Raw genomic sequence first — 17,194 nt, forward strand, 5'->3', positions numbered from 1 at the left:
TAAACAGATATCCTAAATCGAAAGGACCTTGATTTTCTTTTCACGTGCTTATGACTATTGAACACACTTTATTTTATTTTATTTTTCTATATAAACGGAAACGGACAACTTAAGAATAGAGAAAGAGGTACATTGGTCCCACTTATGAATAAGTTTCGTCTATACATGTTGAATAGTAAAAAACAAACAAACAAATATTTCTTGTGATAGATGACCGAAAGGAAGGAAGAATCAAGAAAGGCACTTCAATGGCGAATCTCAGACTCGGTATCCAAATGCTTGTGGCGTTCATTAAAGTACGATCCCATTGCGTCAAAACATTTGACATTTCTCTACATTCCAGGCAACCACCTCCCCAGAAAGTCAACATCGACGAGCCCACAAGCCCAATCAGAGGATTTAAAATTATTTTCTCTGAAAATAGATAGAACTACATTAAATTTATATACCGAGATCGTTCCAAAGTTGCTGACGATTCTTTGTTTGATCGTATATTTCCATTATTTTTATCCACGGGGGGTGAAAAAGATGGCTCTCATCTGCATCAACCACAAATTCGTGAGTGGCCGTGACGGAGTCATGCTCAGAAAGACAGCACCCTCCCCAAGGTACTAAATTTCAAACTTAATATTTAACCCTAGTGTAGTGTAAGCTTCGATCATTCTAATACAATTTCAACTATTCAATGATCTCCCTACTAAGTACCAAGGATTTTTCTTTCCTGTCAACCTTAATTTCCATGGTTTGCTCGCAGTTTGGTTGGTTTGCATGATTTGCTCGTAGTTGGAGTTTTTTTATGCTCTACATGATTTGAATTCTTTGATCATTCATTTTATTTACAAATTGTTATAAGCTAGTATTTGTTTTTCTTCAGATCAATTGGGTTGCTTTGGAATTCAATTCTGTAAATTCTGATAGTTATTTCCTGTTATCAGGTCGAGTACTCGGATACCAGAACAATTCCCAGTGTTGGGTACTCGGAAAACTTTGAGACTTCTGATGTTCTTTGCGTTATTGGGATGTATCAGTCAAGAGCTTGGATGTATGGAGTATTTATTGTTTCATGGTTGTGCTGGTGGTCTTCACTACCTATCCGAGCACAGCCTTTCATTACCCACCCTAGAGAAGGTGATTTTGATTCAGTTTGCCCCCTTTTTAATTATTTTTTGATGATTCACAAGCTTCTTTTGGCAACCATATTCTCGAGGGGATGCTTGTTTAGGGGTCACACGCAGCATACGGAGACCTGTTTTATTTATTCATGAATCTTATAACAAGTGGTTTTGTAGTAAATTCAAATATTCACTTCCCTCTACTGGGATGTTCATGATGGTTAACATTTGTATTATTTTGCAGTAACCGCATTGCAAGCCATTCAGAGAAGTTTGATAGACCCCAATAAGAATCTGACTAATTGGAATCAGGGAGATCCATGTACGTCAAATTGGACAGGGGTTGTGTGCTTCAATACGCCATCAGATGATGGACATCTACATGTTGAACGATTGTATGATTTTAACCTTTCGTGATTTTTATTTCTATTGGGTAGCATAATCAGCATGAATAATGTTGCACACTTCCTTTAATTGATAATAATTTTTCTTTCTTTATGTTTTAGAGCAATGCTATTTAGTAGACTCACACATGACTGCCATATAGTTAGCAGTTAGCGGTTAGGAGCGGTTAATAACTGCCCGCTTGTACAGTCCTGAGAGTTTACTAAATAGCATTTTTCTATGTTTTTTGTACCCTTGCATGATGATATGTATAGTGAAGTCCGTTAGCCCCTTAAGCTGTAGTCTAATAAGAACAATAAATAGCCGAATAGTCTGTTACACAATCTTATGGTATATCTGGTTTCTGTATTCCACTTCTAAACGGCTCATATTAGTTGTGCTAGGGAACAGACTTCCTTTATTCTGTATTCATTTAAGATTAAAAACAATGGTGCCTATATTCATTTCATTAGGATAAGGTCCATCAGCCACATGTTTCTGAATTTCACTAGAGAAGACCACCAACATGTCTTAAATCAATTTGAAAACATATATATTTGTGATCTTTTCTTGTGTCCAGAAAATTAATTTGTATGCTTTATCATATAATTTATTGCCTACAGCCTCAATCATCATCTCATGCATAGCATTTTATAAGATTTATGCTAGTCCAAAGTTCAGATATAAGACTATGAAACTTTAATAAAACTTGGGTATCAATCGCATGTGGGCGCTTCCATGAAGAACTCACATTAGGTGCTTTAATAATTTTCATATGGACCTCTTTTCTGCAGGCTACTACTAAAAATGAATTTGTCAGGAAGTTTATCACCAGAGCTTGGCCGCTTATCGAATATGAAAATATTGTAAGGAAAAGCATACCTGAAAGCTACTTTTTGTGCTGCCAACATCTTTATCTGAATTGACGTTTTTGGATCACTATTTCCTCAATCTTTTGAAAGATTGTTATGCTCCACCCCACATTGGCATTTGGTTTACTCATCCTACTGATATGTTTTTCTTTTTACTCCATTAAAGGGTTTTTATGTGGAACAACATAAGTGGGAGTATACCAAAGGAGATAGGCAATATTTCGTCTTTGGAACTCTTGTAAGTTGATCAGCTCTTTTTCCTGGATAGGTTTGCTACTCAGTATTGTTATCACATGAGATATCATTATGAAGTACAAATATGCTACTACTTCATGCATTTTCATTCAAACTTTTGATTTCTAAATAATGTAAGAGACTAATTTGCATTATATGTTTGGTAGTGTTCTGAATACTTGGTTTTTTAATATGATATGCCCATGTTTTCAGGCTTTTGAGTGGAAACAAATTAACAGGTCCCTTACCTGAAGAGCTCGGTTCTCTCTCAAAGTTGAACAGAATACAAATTGACCAGAATCACATATCAGGATCGATACCTATATCATTTTCAAACTTGAACAAAGCGAAGCACTTGTGAGTGTTTTTTCCGATGCTATATTCTCTAAAATCAGTTCTAAGATTATTAATGCTACTATTTCTCTTTTTTGTTTTTTTTTTTTTTTCATTTTTTTTTTCTTTTGCCCCCTTTGAGCAGTCACATGAACAACAATTCAATTAGTGGGCAAATTCCGCCAGAACTATCCAAATTACCAATACTTGTTCACCTGTAAGTTGGTAATTAGTCATATTCATATTTTATAATGAGTTATCTGTTAGTACAATCTGTGAATCAGTGATCATCCTCAATTCTGCACCTACAGCCTTGTTGATAATAACAACTTATCAGGGCACCTTCCATCAGAGTTCTCCAAAATGCCAAATTTACGGATACTGTATGTGTTCTTCTTTCCTATAACCTAAATACATATATGTTTATCACATAAATACTGTTCCCTTTATAGTCTTTTTTCTTAGCTTCTCAACTTGAACTAGGTTATGATTTTAAAATTTTACTTAAGTACTTTTTTGTCAACTTTCTTAATGCGTTCAGTATCTTTGTTTTGCAGTCAACTTGATAACAATCACTTTGATGGGACTACAATTCCCTCTTCTTATAGCAACATGTCTAAATTGCTGAAGTTGTAAGTGAATATTATTATCCTCTGTTTGTAACTAGGAATTTCAAAAGTATAGGAAGAGCAGGGCGCCAGCCTTGATGTGTGAGGCAGAGGTCTTTATTTATTTTTATGGGGAAACTTCACTTAACCCTCCTGAACTTTCATCGCTTTTGCAATCACCCTCCTAAAGTTCAAAAACATTCAATTTCGTATATCAAACTTCTAAAAAGTTTGCAATGTCACCCCTCATTTAGGATTTTCTATTAAATCCTAGCAGAGGCCTTGAAAATTCCCAAAACACCCTTGTTATATATATATTTTACAAGGGTACAAAGGTCATTTAACCCCTTTGCCGTTGATTTAACCCCAAACCCTAATGGGAATGGTGACATTGCAAACTTTTTAAAGTTTGATACACTAAATATGAGATTTTTTCAATTTCAGGGGGGCGATCGCAAAATAGATGTTCAAAGGAGTTAAGTGAAGTTTTCCCTATTTTTATTTATTTTTGGCCAAATGATAGAGGTGGCTCTTTTTTTTTTTCTTCGTTCTAAACTGCAAAACTTGAACAAAGTGGAAAATACTAGCAAAATGAAAATAATATAAGAAAGGCCGAATGGTACTTTGCTGGTACGAATACATAAATGACTCAAAAACATTGATTAAAAAGGAATAGAAATGAGAATGTTACTTAACTTAGGCGTGGAGGTTATTAAGCCAACTAAGGTGGCATGGAGGCATTTCACTTCATTTTTTAAACGTCATGTTCACTTCTACATTGCACAAGTTAATATTCTCTATGATTTATTCTTTGCTGTTTGATATTTTATGTCAGCATAACCTATGCGATTTGTACAGAAGTTATATTATCTTAAGAGTAATGCTAGAAACCACATTTTTATCCCATAATACTGATATGGTTATCGCAACCAACCTTAGAATTATTTTTAACAAGGATTGATCTAAAAGCTGGTTGGTATTGCCATGTTAGCATTATGGAATAAAAATGTGGTTTCTAACATTACTCTTATCTTACATAGCTATCACAAACCTTTCATGTTCTTTGAAGCTTTTCTGGCAAGATGGCAACCAAGAAGCATGCATGTTCACATGTTCATGTCAAGATTTACAGTATTTTTGTTTTGGTTGTCTTGTTCCAGGAGCCTTAGGAACTGCAACTTGCATGGACCTATTCCTGATTTGAGCCAAATACCAAACCTTTTATATCTGTAAGTAGCTTTGTTTTGTTTTCCTTGTCATGTCATTGTATGATAATGAAGTATAAGCTTTTAAATTAGAAAAATAAATGCACCAGGATAAATAAAATTTTCTTTTACATTGTCAAAGACATCTCAGTTAGCTACTTGTACTTGGATTATATATTACTTTATATAAATTCCAGAGATCTCAGTTCAAATCGGCTAAACGGATCCATACCTCCAAATTGGCTTTTTAAGAATATCACAACCATGTAAGATTCTCCATCTTTCAAAGACATGTCCTATGCATCTTTATCGTTTTGGTTTAAATTTAATTTCCGGATACTACAAAATATTTTCAAACGTTTCTTTCAGTTTTCAAAGATAATTTACACCAACAATTACCTTTACTTCAAAAATCTTTTATTTGAACAATATGATCAGCGATTTATCCAACAACAATCTCACTGGAACGGTTCCTCCCAACTTTTCGGGTCTTCCTCATCTTCAGAAACTGTGAGTAGGCTCCCACTTGCTCTTTCATCATTTTGTGTTTACTTATTTGGTTCAATGTTATTGTAAATCATTTCATGTTTATCTCAAGTTGAGTTCCACTTATCTCAACTATTAGATTTTTAAGTTACTAGTTAATATCAGCCAATAAATTAAACTGTTAATAAAATAAATGGCTTTATTTGGTAAATTATTCCCCATGGCAGGTCAATTGCGAACAATGCATTGAGTGGTTCAGTTCCATCCACCATTTGGCTAAGTAGGACTTTGAACGAAATGGAAAGCCTTAAAGTGTAAGACCTGAACGAAAATGTCACTGTTCCCTTGGTTAAACTGTCTTTATCTGGTAGTGTGAGTGTGCGTGTGTGCTTTCACACTTCCAAGCATCTTGTTCCTGTACTGGTACAAGATAAGTTGATTCCTTTCTTTCTGATTGCAGCGTGCTCTTTGTAAAAGTCAAAGTTATAACCTCTTGTGTTAACTTAAGAGGTTTGCAAGGATCTCATACCAGATTATTTAAGTGATTTTGTGGATCTTTGATATTACAGGGAGTTGCAGAATAACAAGCTTTCCGATATTACAGGCAGCACTATTGTACCTCCAAATGTGACTGTCTGGTTTGCTTCTATACTGCTTCCCAATTTGTTTCATATGAACTTTATGTATAATGAAATGCATCTTCAAATTAATATGACTTCTTGGCAAAAGAGTATGGATGTGATCCTTTTAGTTTTAATCATGAGGTGTAACAGTCGCAGCACATTGATATAATGATCATCTCACCCATTTGATTGTTTACTTTCAGGCTTCAAGGGAATCCCTTATGCTCAACTACCAACCTAGTCCAGCTTTGTAGATCTGAAAGTGAGGATGAAAATAACAGTCAGAGTTCAACAAATACCACTTCTAATTGTCCATATCAAGGGTGTCCACCCCCTTATGAATATATCCCTACAGCTCCTGTACCTTGTATCTGTGCTGTCCCTCTGCTTGTTGGATACCGGTTGAAAAGTCCTGGATTCATAGATTTTCGCCCCTACAGAAATGCATTTGAGGACTTCTTGACATCTGCTCTTATGTTATTTCGTTATCAACTGTACATTGATTCCTTTACATGGGAAGAAGGACCTCGACTCAGAATGTACCTGAAAATATTTCCTGTATATGATGTTAACAAGAATTCTCATATCTTCAATGGGAGTGAGGTTCGGCGAATTATGAGCATGTTCATATCATGGAATATTAATGATCCTGACGTAATTGGACCTTATGAAGTTCTGAGCTTCACTGACGTTTATAATGATGGTTTGTCTCAAAACCCTTATTTGATATATTTTGTGAGTGAGCTATGTTGAGGTTGGAATTAGTGCTTGTTTACCATTTGAAGAATGTGCAACTTTTTCTCTAATTTATTTGGCCTGTACCTCCAAATCCTTTATACTTAAAAGATAATCTTAGGCATGTGGCATCATTCTCAATTTTTTTGTGGTGGTGCATACTTGTGTTTGTGTTCATATAAAGCCTGCCTAATCTTCTCACTTTGAGTAACATGTGGTGTGTGTTTGTGAGCGGCACATTTAAGTGGAGGTAGCCCCCCTTTTGCTTCCAAATCTTGTTGAAGATAGGCCTGATTTTTAGGCAGTTCAATGCTTTCATCATACTGAGAGCTATGTTAAGTGGTTTGACAGATATGGTTGCACTAATGTGATCCAGCACATACGTGAATAACTGCAGTGCTCAGTTCAACATGATTCTATGTGTGACGTCTTACATTGCTTGGGTGTGAAAAATGTGATGTATTTATATGGAATATGCTCTCTCTAAATGGTATAAGGCCTTTTAGAGTAAACCCAATAATAAAATCGTGCGGGCTTGGCCCAAAGCGGATAATATCATACCACTTGGAGCAGGGGTGTTACAAGTGTTATCAAAGCTACCTAGTAATGCTAGGTCATGTGTTATTGGAGCACTGCATGATGTGGCTCTGACGAAGACGTCAGGAATTTAAGAGGGGGAGTTTGTAACACCCATGTCCCATATTGGGAAGATGAAAAGAATCCCACATAGAGTGGGTGGTTTATAAAGATAGTCATGAGTGCTAAGTCCCACATTGCCTAATTACTAGGTGAAACTGGGCTTTATAATGCATTTTAGGAAAGTTCCAAATTGACTAGTCATTTTGGAGTAATAGCACAGATGTGGCTAAAGCTTTTTCTTGAGTCATTACAAGTGGTATCAAAGCCACCTAGTAACACTAAGTCATGTGGTACTACTGGAGCACTGCATAACGTGGTCTTGACGAGGATGTCAGAAATTTAAGATGAGGAGTTTGTAACACCTCGGTCCCATATTGGGAAGTCAAGTTCAGAGGAGCTAAAAAGGGACAATATTGTGTCATTGGGGTGGGGGTGTTACATTATGTTTACTGGATAATTAAGTCGTGTTCTATATTGACCAAGAAGGCAGCTTTAAGTTCACACCATATGTCACTCATGGCTTGACCCCATGCATAGATGAGCTATGCTTTGGTTATATCTTACCTTCTTTCATGTATTCATATATGAGGTGGATACTCTTAAGATTGTCATGATTTTGTTTATGCTCATAGTTCTCACTAATGTCACAGGAGTCCCCACCCCTCCAAGGTCTGCTTTAAGCAAGGGTGCATTGGTTGGCATAGTATTGGGGGCCATTGCATGTGCAGTTACATTGTCTGCAGTTGTTTCTCTCCTGATAGTAAGAGTTCGGATGAGGAAGTACCATGCAGTTTCTAGAAGACGTCATTGTGAGTATCATATGTCTATGATTTTTGGATGTTTAGATAGATATTTCATGATTTTTCATTATGCCTATAGTTGTGTCTATTGTACATCCTGATTAGGCCTGTCAATCAGGCTGGCTGATGCTTGTCCAAGATCACCCCGAGGTAGAAAGGCTCAGCCTGGCCCAAAATTGTCACTTTCTTATCCCTACCTCAGCTAACTTTGTTGGGAAAGTTTCAGCCAAGTTTGATTGGCTGTTAGCGGAAAAATTATTAAGAGATGAGAAAATTCAATGAAAAGAGTTGCATATTAACTCAAACCATCTCTAAGTTGAAGAACAACCATTTAACCAATATGTTAACAATCGGTTGACTTCAAAGCTTAAAAAAATATTTTTTAAAAGAATCCGTGTTAATCAGCTTCAATCTCAGCCTGTAACATGCTTATGGATTTTTTTTTTGTGCGCGTTGTCATCATGCCTGTATTTAGATTTGTACTTGAAATATCAGAAATTTTGGAATTGTGAATAGAAATATAGATGCATAATTGTTTCGATTATTTTAAATCCAATGGGCACGGCCTTTTTATATGAAGCGTCTATCATTATGCTTTAATTATTAACATTGAACCTGTATTTAATATACAGCATCCAAGGCTTTCATGAAAATTGATGGTGTGAAGGCTTTCACTTATAGAGAAATGGCTATGGCTACAGAAAAATTTAACAGCTCCACTGAGATTGGCCAAGGAGGGTATGGAAAGGTTTATAAAGGCATTCTAGCTGATGGTACAGTTGTTGCCATAAAACGTGCACAAGAGGGATCCTTACAGGGTGAAAAGGAGTTCTTAACAGAGATAGAACTGTTGTCAAGGTTACATCACAGAAACCTCGTGTCTTTAATTGGATATTGTGATGAAGGCGGTGAACAGGTGTTTTTTCTTATCCTAACTGAATATATGTGAAAATAAAATAAATACAAGGCTGGATTATCTATCAATCTTGTTGCTGAATCCATGAGGACATGCTCAGGGGAAAGAAAAAAAAAAAAAAAATGCATGAGGAGACGACGCCTATTAACTTAGGAAATTGCTGCGGTAAAAACCAGAGATAATGAGAGCTATAATAGAAAAAAAATGAAAGATTTAAAACCACATATATAGCTGCTTTTGAATAACTGCGAACAATAGAAAAAATCATACCCAATCTAGAGACGTTACATATGAGGTGCAGGTTTGTTTGTTAATAATGAAAAAGCATATGGTTCTTCATAAGTTGAGGATTGTTTGATAAAAAAAAAGAAGCATAAACATCTCCTTTCAATGAACTTGGGAGAATACATTTCTTCCTTCTCTTTTCCATGAGTAGTATTTTTTTCTCCTGCAATATTGTTAGGCTTTCAAGATAAGGCCTAGTTTTTCTGGGTCTTTGTTGCTGAATATTTGTTTGAACTTTTGCTTTGGAAAACCTTCAAGTGAGTATTGTTGTGCATGCAGATGTTGGTCTATGAGTATATGTCAAATGGTACTCTATGGGATCACCTTTCTGGTACACCTTATATTCGAGCTTTAAGTTTTCCTTTTATTGATCTCACTAATATTTTTTTTTCCAAGTGTTCGTCATTGAGTGAAAAAATTGTAGTCTAATTTGCAACAGTACAGTTTCTCTCTCTCTCTCTCTCTCTCTCTCTCTCCACCCCCCTTCCTGTTTTTTTTTCTTTTTTCTCTTCAAGGAGCTAAACAAAATAATTTTTCTTTTCAAATTCTATATTACGTTCTAATGAGCTTATTGGTGGTTCACCTATGTAATAATACAGCCAAGTGTAAAGCACCTCTTAGTTTTTCTATGAGATTAAGAATTGCCCTGGGATCAGCTAAGGGCATCCTCTACCTACATACAGAAGCTAACCCTCCAATATTTCACCGAGATATCAAGGCCAGCAACATATTATTGGACTCTAAGTATACTGCAAAAGTTGCCGATTTTGGACTTTCGCGACTTGCCCCAATTCCAGATATTGAAGGGACTGAGCCTGCTCATATATCCACAATTGTGAAGGGGACACCGGTAAGACTCTTATAGTTGATGTTTACCTAAAATAATTATAAACTTCACGAATTTCAATTTAAAGTTTATATTTGTATTTTTTATATTTTAAAAGTAAGAAAAAGAAAACTCAAAACTGAATGAAATAGACTTATAAAATGTCGTAAGAGATATTATTGATGTCTATTTCTTTATCCTCTCATTCTTTGTATTAACTTTGCAGGGTTACCTAGATCCGGAGTACTTCTTAACTCATAAACTCACAAACAAAAGTGATGTTTATAGTCTTGGTGTTGTATTTCTAGAACTTTTAACTGGGATGCGGCCAATCACACGTGGCAAAAACATTGTTAGAGAGGTAAAACTTTATAGAACTGTTTAGATTCAATTTATTTATTTTTTTGGGCATGGGGAGGCAATATATCAATGAGCTGGTTGGAATAGAAATACTTCGAGTAACGAATTTTACATCGTTGTTCAAGAATAATGAAAACAACTTTTAGTCTCTCTCTCTTCTGCCGGCCATATGTCATTTTAGACTATGCATTAATAGTCAAGAGAGATCTCCTCAAGTTTCAGTTATAATTTCAATAAATTAGTGCAGACAATTAATGATATCTTTATAATTTTCAACACTACTCTTGACTCAAGAGACCTCTTATGTATTAGATTCAAGTAAAAGCATACTTTGCAATTAAAAAAGTGTCCCCATTAAGTCGAGCCAAAGTTGGAACTCCTTGCATACAGTTAGTATTTATTTATCTTTTATAAATTTAAGATCCTTTGTATTATTTTATTTCTTTAGGTACCCTGGCTGAAATATTATCCAGCAAAGTAGTCTCCTGTAATTTGTTATAGTTTTCATCCATTTCAGGTTAATGCCGCTTATCAATCTGGTATGATCTTTTCGGTTGTTGATGAGGGAATGGGATCTTGTCCTTCTGAATGTTTGGTGATATTCGCAACTTTGGCCCTCAGGTGTTGCGAAAATGAGACAGATGCACGACCTTCAATGGCAGAGGTGGTCCGAGAACTTGAACGTATATGGCTTCTGATGCCCGAGTCCAACATCGGAATAGCAGACCCCATGGCCGTTGCTGCTGAAAAATTAAAAGTAGTCACTCCACCATCATCATCCTCTACACTGAAGAATTCTAATATGTGGTCAGATGCATCTGTATCTGGGAGCAACCTTGTTAGTGGAGACATTTCAGACATCACGCCTAGATAGAAAACATTTTCATTGTCAACTTGGTTTTTGATTTTGTTTGTAGTCTTCTCCGTCTTTGTTTTGGAAAAATTATAGTTAGAACAGTAGATGGTATGACAATGTTGCTATATAAACTGACATTGTAAAGTAAACAGAGTTATTGATAGTGAAGTACAATTAATAGGATATATAATTTACTGCTAATAAGTTTATGGAGTATATGTTGTCTGATTTGACACAAAAGGGTGCTGAAAATCCTGAAAAAGCTACGAGTCTGGCAAAAAAGATTTGGTTGAAGCTCTATAGTTTTGAAATTTGGCTTCATATACACATTGGAAATGGTTGCTGGTGATTCTTTTTAACAATGCATTCTTGTTGTGAAGGGATATACACATTTGCTTAGGGATGCTTGCCTCAAATAGTCAGGGATCGATCATCACTAGCCAACACCAATTCTAGATCTAGGTCTTTTGAATTCTCCACCCGAGGGACAAGGGTTTTGGTTGTTAATGCTTTCTAGAGGGTTCTATTTTTTTCTTTTTTTTTTTTTTTCTTCTTTTTTTTTTTTTTTTTTAAATGAGCTCTGTTATAACATAAAGGTAAAAATAATTTTTTAGTGTTTTGTATTTGGGGTTGTTTGTTAATGTTTTTGTTTTGAAAACAATCAAAAAAACAAAAGGTTGAATGTCCAAACTTATAAGGCAACACTAAAAAGATCTACGATCCAAAAAATTAATATTTTTAAATTTCTATATGTAATAAAACTTTAAGAGAATGCGATAATCTTTTTGCAAAGCAATTCATCAAGTTCACATTTTACGTCATTTTTCATTTCTAATATGGAGCTCATAATGAGAAAATTCTTGTACTCCAAACATGAGTTTAACAAATTTTGTATACGACGCTCTGTTTGGGAATGATTAGGAATTTAATAAAATTTCCAAGATTCTCATGTTTCGTTTATTCGGAATTATTTATCATTTTCAAAGTATCTTCATTATTTCTCTCTTCAAGTGTATAAGGTTGTTTGATTCAAAAGCACCCTACATCCAACTCTCCAAGTCCTTATGTATTCCATTTAAGATTTTTCTTTATTTTATTTTATTTTATTCTTTTGGTAGTTGGAATGTTTATTTTTATGGTTAGCCATTCCTCTCCCATTAATTAATTATTTTTCTTTTTAGTTAGAGTGAATGTTAAACAGTTATCTAACTTCAAATTTATCTAACTTCAAGTTTCCAATGACTAGTTAATATCGACCACTGTCTTAAACGGTTAATACTATAAATGGCTTTATTTGGTAAATTATTCTCCATTGTAGGTCAATTGCGAACAATTCATTGAATGGCTCCATTCCATCCACCATTTGGCAAAATAAGACTTTGAACTCGACGGAAAGCCTTATAGTGTAAGACCGGGTTGACAATGACTTTTTTTTGTGCAAGGCTTTCATTCTTCTAAGCTCTGGTTTGTGGCACTTTGATGTTGCCGGGAATTGCAGAATAATGCTTTTTTGAATATTACAGGCAGCACTGATCTACTACCTCAGAATGTCTCTGTTTGGTTTGGTTCTATACTTGCTCCCCAATTTATATGTTCCAATTTTTTTTATAGAACTTCAAGTGTAATGGAATGCATCTTCAAAATAATGTGACTACTTGGTAAAAGAGTCTGGATGTGCTCTTTTCAATTTTAGTTTGTGAGGTGTAACAGACATAGCACATTGATATAATGATAAGGTCACACATTTTCATTGTTTATTTCCAGGCTTCAAGGAAACCCCTTATGCTCAAACACCAACCTAGTCCAGTTTTGCGGATCTGAAAGTGAGGATCGATACAACGGTCAGGGACCAACAAATGGCACTTTGAACTGTCCAGGATGCCCACCCCCTTATGAATATTCCCCTACATCTCCTCGAGTTGCCCCTCTGCTTGTTGGATATCGATTGAAAAGTCCTGGATTCTCAGATTTTCGTCCGTACGTAAATATGTTTGAGCAGTACATGACATCTGGTCTTGAGATATTACCTTATCAGCTGTACCTTGATACATTTGCATGGGAAAGTGGACCTCGACTGAGAATGTTCTTGAAGCTCTTTCCATGATATGATGCAGTTGATATCAACAATTCATATACCTTCAATCGGAGTGAGGTTCGGCCAATCATGGACAAATTCACAACATGGAGTATTCCTGATAGTGACCTATTTGGACCTTACGAACTTATGAACTTCACTCTATCGGACGTTTATATAGATGGTTTGTCTCGAAACCTTATCTGATGTAGTTTGCGACAGAGCTTTGTTGAAGTTAGAATTAATGCTTATTTACCAGTTGAAGAATCTACAACTTTTATTTCTAATTTCTTTAACGTATACCTTGAAATCCTTTATACTTGATACATAAACTTAAGCATGTGGCATTATTCTCTGTTATTCTGGTGTGCATACTGGTGTTTGTGTATGTATAAAGCTTGCCTTTTCTTGTCACCCTGAGTAACAAGTGGCATGTGTCTGTGCATGGAACATTTAAACGGAGTTAGCCTTTTCTTGTGCTGCCAAATAATTGTTGAAGATAGGCTTGATCTAAGCAGTTCAGTGATGCTATGTTAAGTGGTATAACAGATACAGTTGCGCGCACTACCATGATCCAGCTCACAAGTGAATGACCGCAATGCTCAGTTCAAGATGATTTTTAATTTTCTGGAATATTAAGTTGTGTTTTATATTGACCAAGAAGGCAACTTCAAATTCAAACCATATGGCACTTATGACTTGATCCTGCACATAGATGAACTATGCCTAAGTTATATCTTACTTTCTTGCATGTATTCATATATGAGATGGATATTGTTGATTGTTTTGATTTTATGTATATATGCTCATACTTTTCAATAATGTCACTGGGGTTGCCAAATCTCCTGGGTTTACTTTAAGCAAAGACGCATTGGCTAACATAATATTGGGGACCATTGCAAGTACATATATATTTAAAATAATGCTTTCTGATACTGAGAAAGCATATTAGGAAGCACCATGCAGTTTCGAAAAGACGTCGTTGTAAGTATCTTATGTTTATGATTTTAGGACATTTAGAGAGATGTGTCATGATTTTTCATGGTGCTTGTAATTGTTTCTATTCTATATTCTGATTAGGCCTGTTGATCGGGACAAGCTCAGCCCGAGGTACAAAGGCCTCAGCTGGCCCCAAATGTTCAATATCTCAGCCCTATCTCTGAGCTAATGCTGTTGGGCTAGTTTCAGCCAAGTTTGACAGGCCTGTGTATGAAAACATCATTGAAAGATGAGAAAGTTCAATGAAAAGTTCCATAAGACTTGGGTTGCATATTAGCACAACCCATCTCTAAGTTGAAGAACAACCAGTTATCCACTATGTTAACATTGTTGACTTATAGGATGCTATATATATATATGCACACACATATAAAATAAAATATTCTGATAATCTATACATATATATATTAGAAGTATTTGAACTAGGCTAAATTCAGCTGACTTGAGCACATCCTAAGCTCATTTTAAACCTAAATTCAGCCTACAATCTCTGAACAAGCTCTTCGTAAGTTAAGCTTGGCCAAATGTCTTCTGGGCTTCAAGCTCTCTCAGCTAATTGAGTGTCTTGATCATGATATCGCTATAGATTTTAATATTTTAGTTTTTAGTTATTGGTCAACGTTAAATTACCATTTGTCCTAAAAGCTTAAATTGATAGGAATAGGTCAATTTAATCATTTAATCAACACTTTAACACTCTCCCTCGCATGTGGGCTCAAACTATTTTTTAATAGGTGATGCCCAACACTTAAAATATTTAATTTAAATTAGAGTAATTTGACAGAGTCAAGGTTCAGTTCTAGGACCTTTGGCTCTAATAGCATGTTAAATCACCATTTGTCTCAAAAGCTTGAGCTAATAGGAAGAGGTAAATTTAATAATTTAATCAATACTTTAACAGTCAAAAACAAAAGATGTCTAAATGCTTTATATTATTTTGTACAATGATTAAGCGCTCTACACGAAATATCTCAAAATTTGGAAGTATGAGTGGGAAGATAGACAGCATAATGGTATTGCTTATTTTTAAAAACATAGGCACATCATCTTTATATGTAACACTTATCACTATGCCTTTCATTATTAACATTGGACCTAATATATATGCAGTGTCTAAGGCCTCAATGAAAATTGATGGTGTGAAAGATTTCACTTATGGAGAAATGGCTCTTGCTACAAACAATTTTAACATCTCCGCTCAGGTTGGCCAAGGAGGGTATGGAAAGGTTTATAAAGGCATTCTGGCTAATGGTACAGTTGTGGCTATAAAACATGCACAAGAGGGATCCTTACAAGGTGAAAAGGAGTTCTTAGAAGAGATAGAACTGTTGTCAAGGTTACATCATCGAAACCTAGTGTCTTTGATTGGATATTGTGATGAAGAAGGTGAATAGGTGCTTTTTCTTATCCTAATTCAATATATGGAAAAGGAAAATAAATAGAAGATTGGATTATTCATCAATCTTATTGCTTAATAGATGAAGAGATGGTTCGTATCAACTTAGGAAGTTGCCTCCATAAAGACCAAAGATTATGAATGCTGTAAGAGCAAGAAAATTGCAGATGTCATACGACATATGTATATCTGCTTTGAATAATAGCGAGCAATAGAAGAAATCAAACTCAATCTATAAAGACATTACATATGAGGTGCAGATTGGTTTATTAATAGTGAAAAAGCATATAGTTCTTCATAAATTAAGGATTATTTGACAACAGCTCTGATTCTGACATCAGAAAGGCGGATCCCATGGTCGCCGATGTTGTAAAGGTTATGACTCCACCATTATCATCCTCCAATGTGAAGCATCCTTATGTGTTGAAGGATTTATCAGGCAGCAACCTTGATAGTGGAGTCGTCCCAACCATCACGCGTAGATAGAAACACATTCGGTGATAATTTGTTGATTTTGCTGTTTCCTGGAAACTTTGAACAGAGAAATTTTTCCTTATAATCTTGGTTTATGATTTTGTGTATAGTCTCTCACTCTCATTTGTTACACTTTCTTTTTTGTGTAGCCTTTATAGTTATAACAGTAGATTATGACAGTGTTGCTATAAAAATTAAAATTGTACTTTAAAGTAGACAGGAATTATTGATTTGATAGCATTGCTTGTTATTGGTTTCCTTATAGATGTCAGCCTTGGGAGTTAGGATCATCCCTGGCCAAATTTGGTTATCGATTTGGAGTAGTATTATTTCACATCGCTGATATGACAGTCTCAATCAATCAATCATTTGATCAGTTGTCGTAAAAAATGAGTAATTCTACAATGCATATGTGATAATTCTAATTAACTTTTAGATCAATCTTTGTTAAACAAAAAAAAATAAAAATAAATAAATAAATAAAATTCAATGGTTGGATGGGGTTGCCATGTAAACATTTTGGAATACTTGTAGAATAAAAATATGGTATATAACATTTATGTAAAAAATCATCTTACTAGGAGTAATGTTATATACTACACCTCCATCTCATTGATTAATATGACAATGCTTATCAGTTCTTAGAACAACCTTGTTACAAAAGAAAAAAAAAGGAATAAAATGTTACATACCACTAAAATATCACACAAAACTAACATGACAATGTATAATAACCATTGAATATTTAAAAAAACAAAAAACAAAATAGTTTATTCATGGCTATAGCCTATAAAATCAAATATTTGTGAAATGTTTGTGTACCATATAACATTATTAAAAAAAAAATTAAAAAAAAAATTAATGAGTGACATTAACCCAATAAAATGGGAATAAAGTTCATGTCATTTCTCTTTCCCGCACAGGAAGTTGAATATATTTACTAAATGGCAATCTTTTTCGATTACTGTGCGTTTTCC

The 17,194-nt window shown here is 34.9% G+C and overlaps 1 protein-coding gene across 4 annotated transcripts; it reads left to right on the forward strand.

Annotated features, from left to right (window-relative positions):
* Positions 1-694: 694 nt before the first annotated feature.
* LOC148584294 (putative LRR receptor-like serine/threonine-protein kinase At1g06840) lies at positions 695-16,229 on the forward strand. 4 transcript variants are annotated; one of them, XM_088518860.1, is made up of 22 exons: positions 695-742; positions 936-1,128; positions 1,357-1,507; positions 2,291-2,362; positions 2,535-2,606; positions 2,816-2,959; positions 3,081-3,152; positions 3,247-3,318; positions 3,493-3,567; positions 4,704-4,772; positions 4,946-5,014; positions 5,187-5,258; positions 5,462-5,548; positions 5,804-5,872; positions 6,061-6,560; positions 7,882-8,040; positions 8,664-8,947; positions 9,512-9,563; positions 9,832-10,082; positions 10,285-10,419; positions 10,936-11,123; positions 16,067-16,229. In XM_088518860.1, the coding sequence occupies exons 1-22, from the start codon at positions 740-742 to the stop codon at positions 16,227-16,229; spliced, it is 2,952 nt and encodes a 983-aa protein (XP_088374986.1). In that variant the 5' UTR covers positions 695-739. The 4 variants fall into 4 exon arrangements, with proteins under 4 accessions (XP_088374986.1, XP_088374988.1, XP_088374985.1 ...); XM_088518859.1 differs by lacking the exon at positions 16,067-16,229 and having other exon boundaries at positions 702-742; positions 10,936-11,595; XM_088518862.1 differs by lacking the exons at positions 7,882-8,040; positions 16,067-16,229 and having other exon boundaries at positions 701-742; positions 10,936-11,595.
* Positions 16,230-17,194: the final 965 nt, after the last annotated feature.

Source organism: Corylus avellana, chromosome 8 (genome assembly GCF_965113065.1).
Source record: "Corylus avellana chromosome 8, dhCorAvel1.hap1.2, whole genome shotgun sequence".
Classification (NCBI taxonomy): domain Eukaryota; kingdom Viridiplantae; phylum Streptophyta; class Magnoliopsida; order Fagales; family Betulaceae; genus Corylus; species Corylus avellana.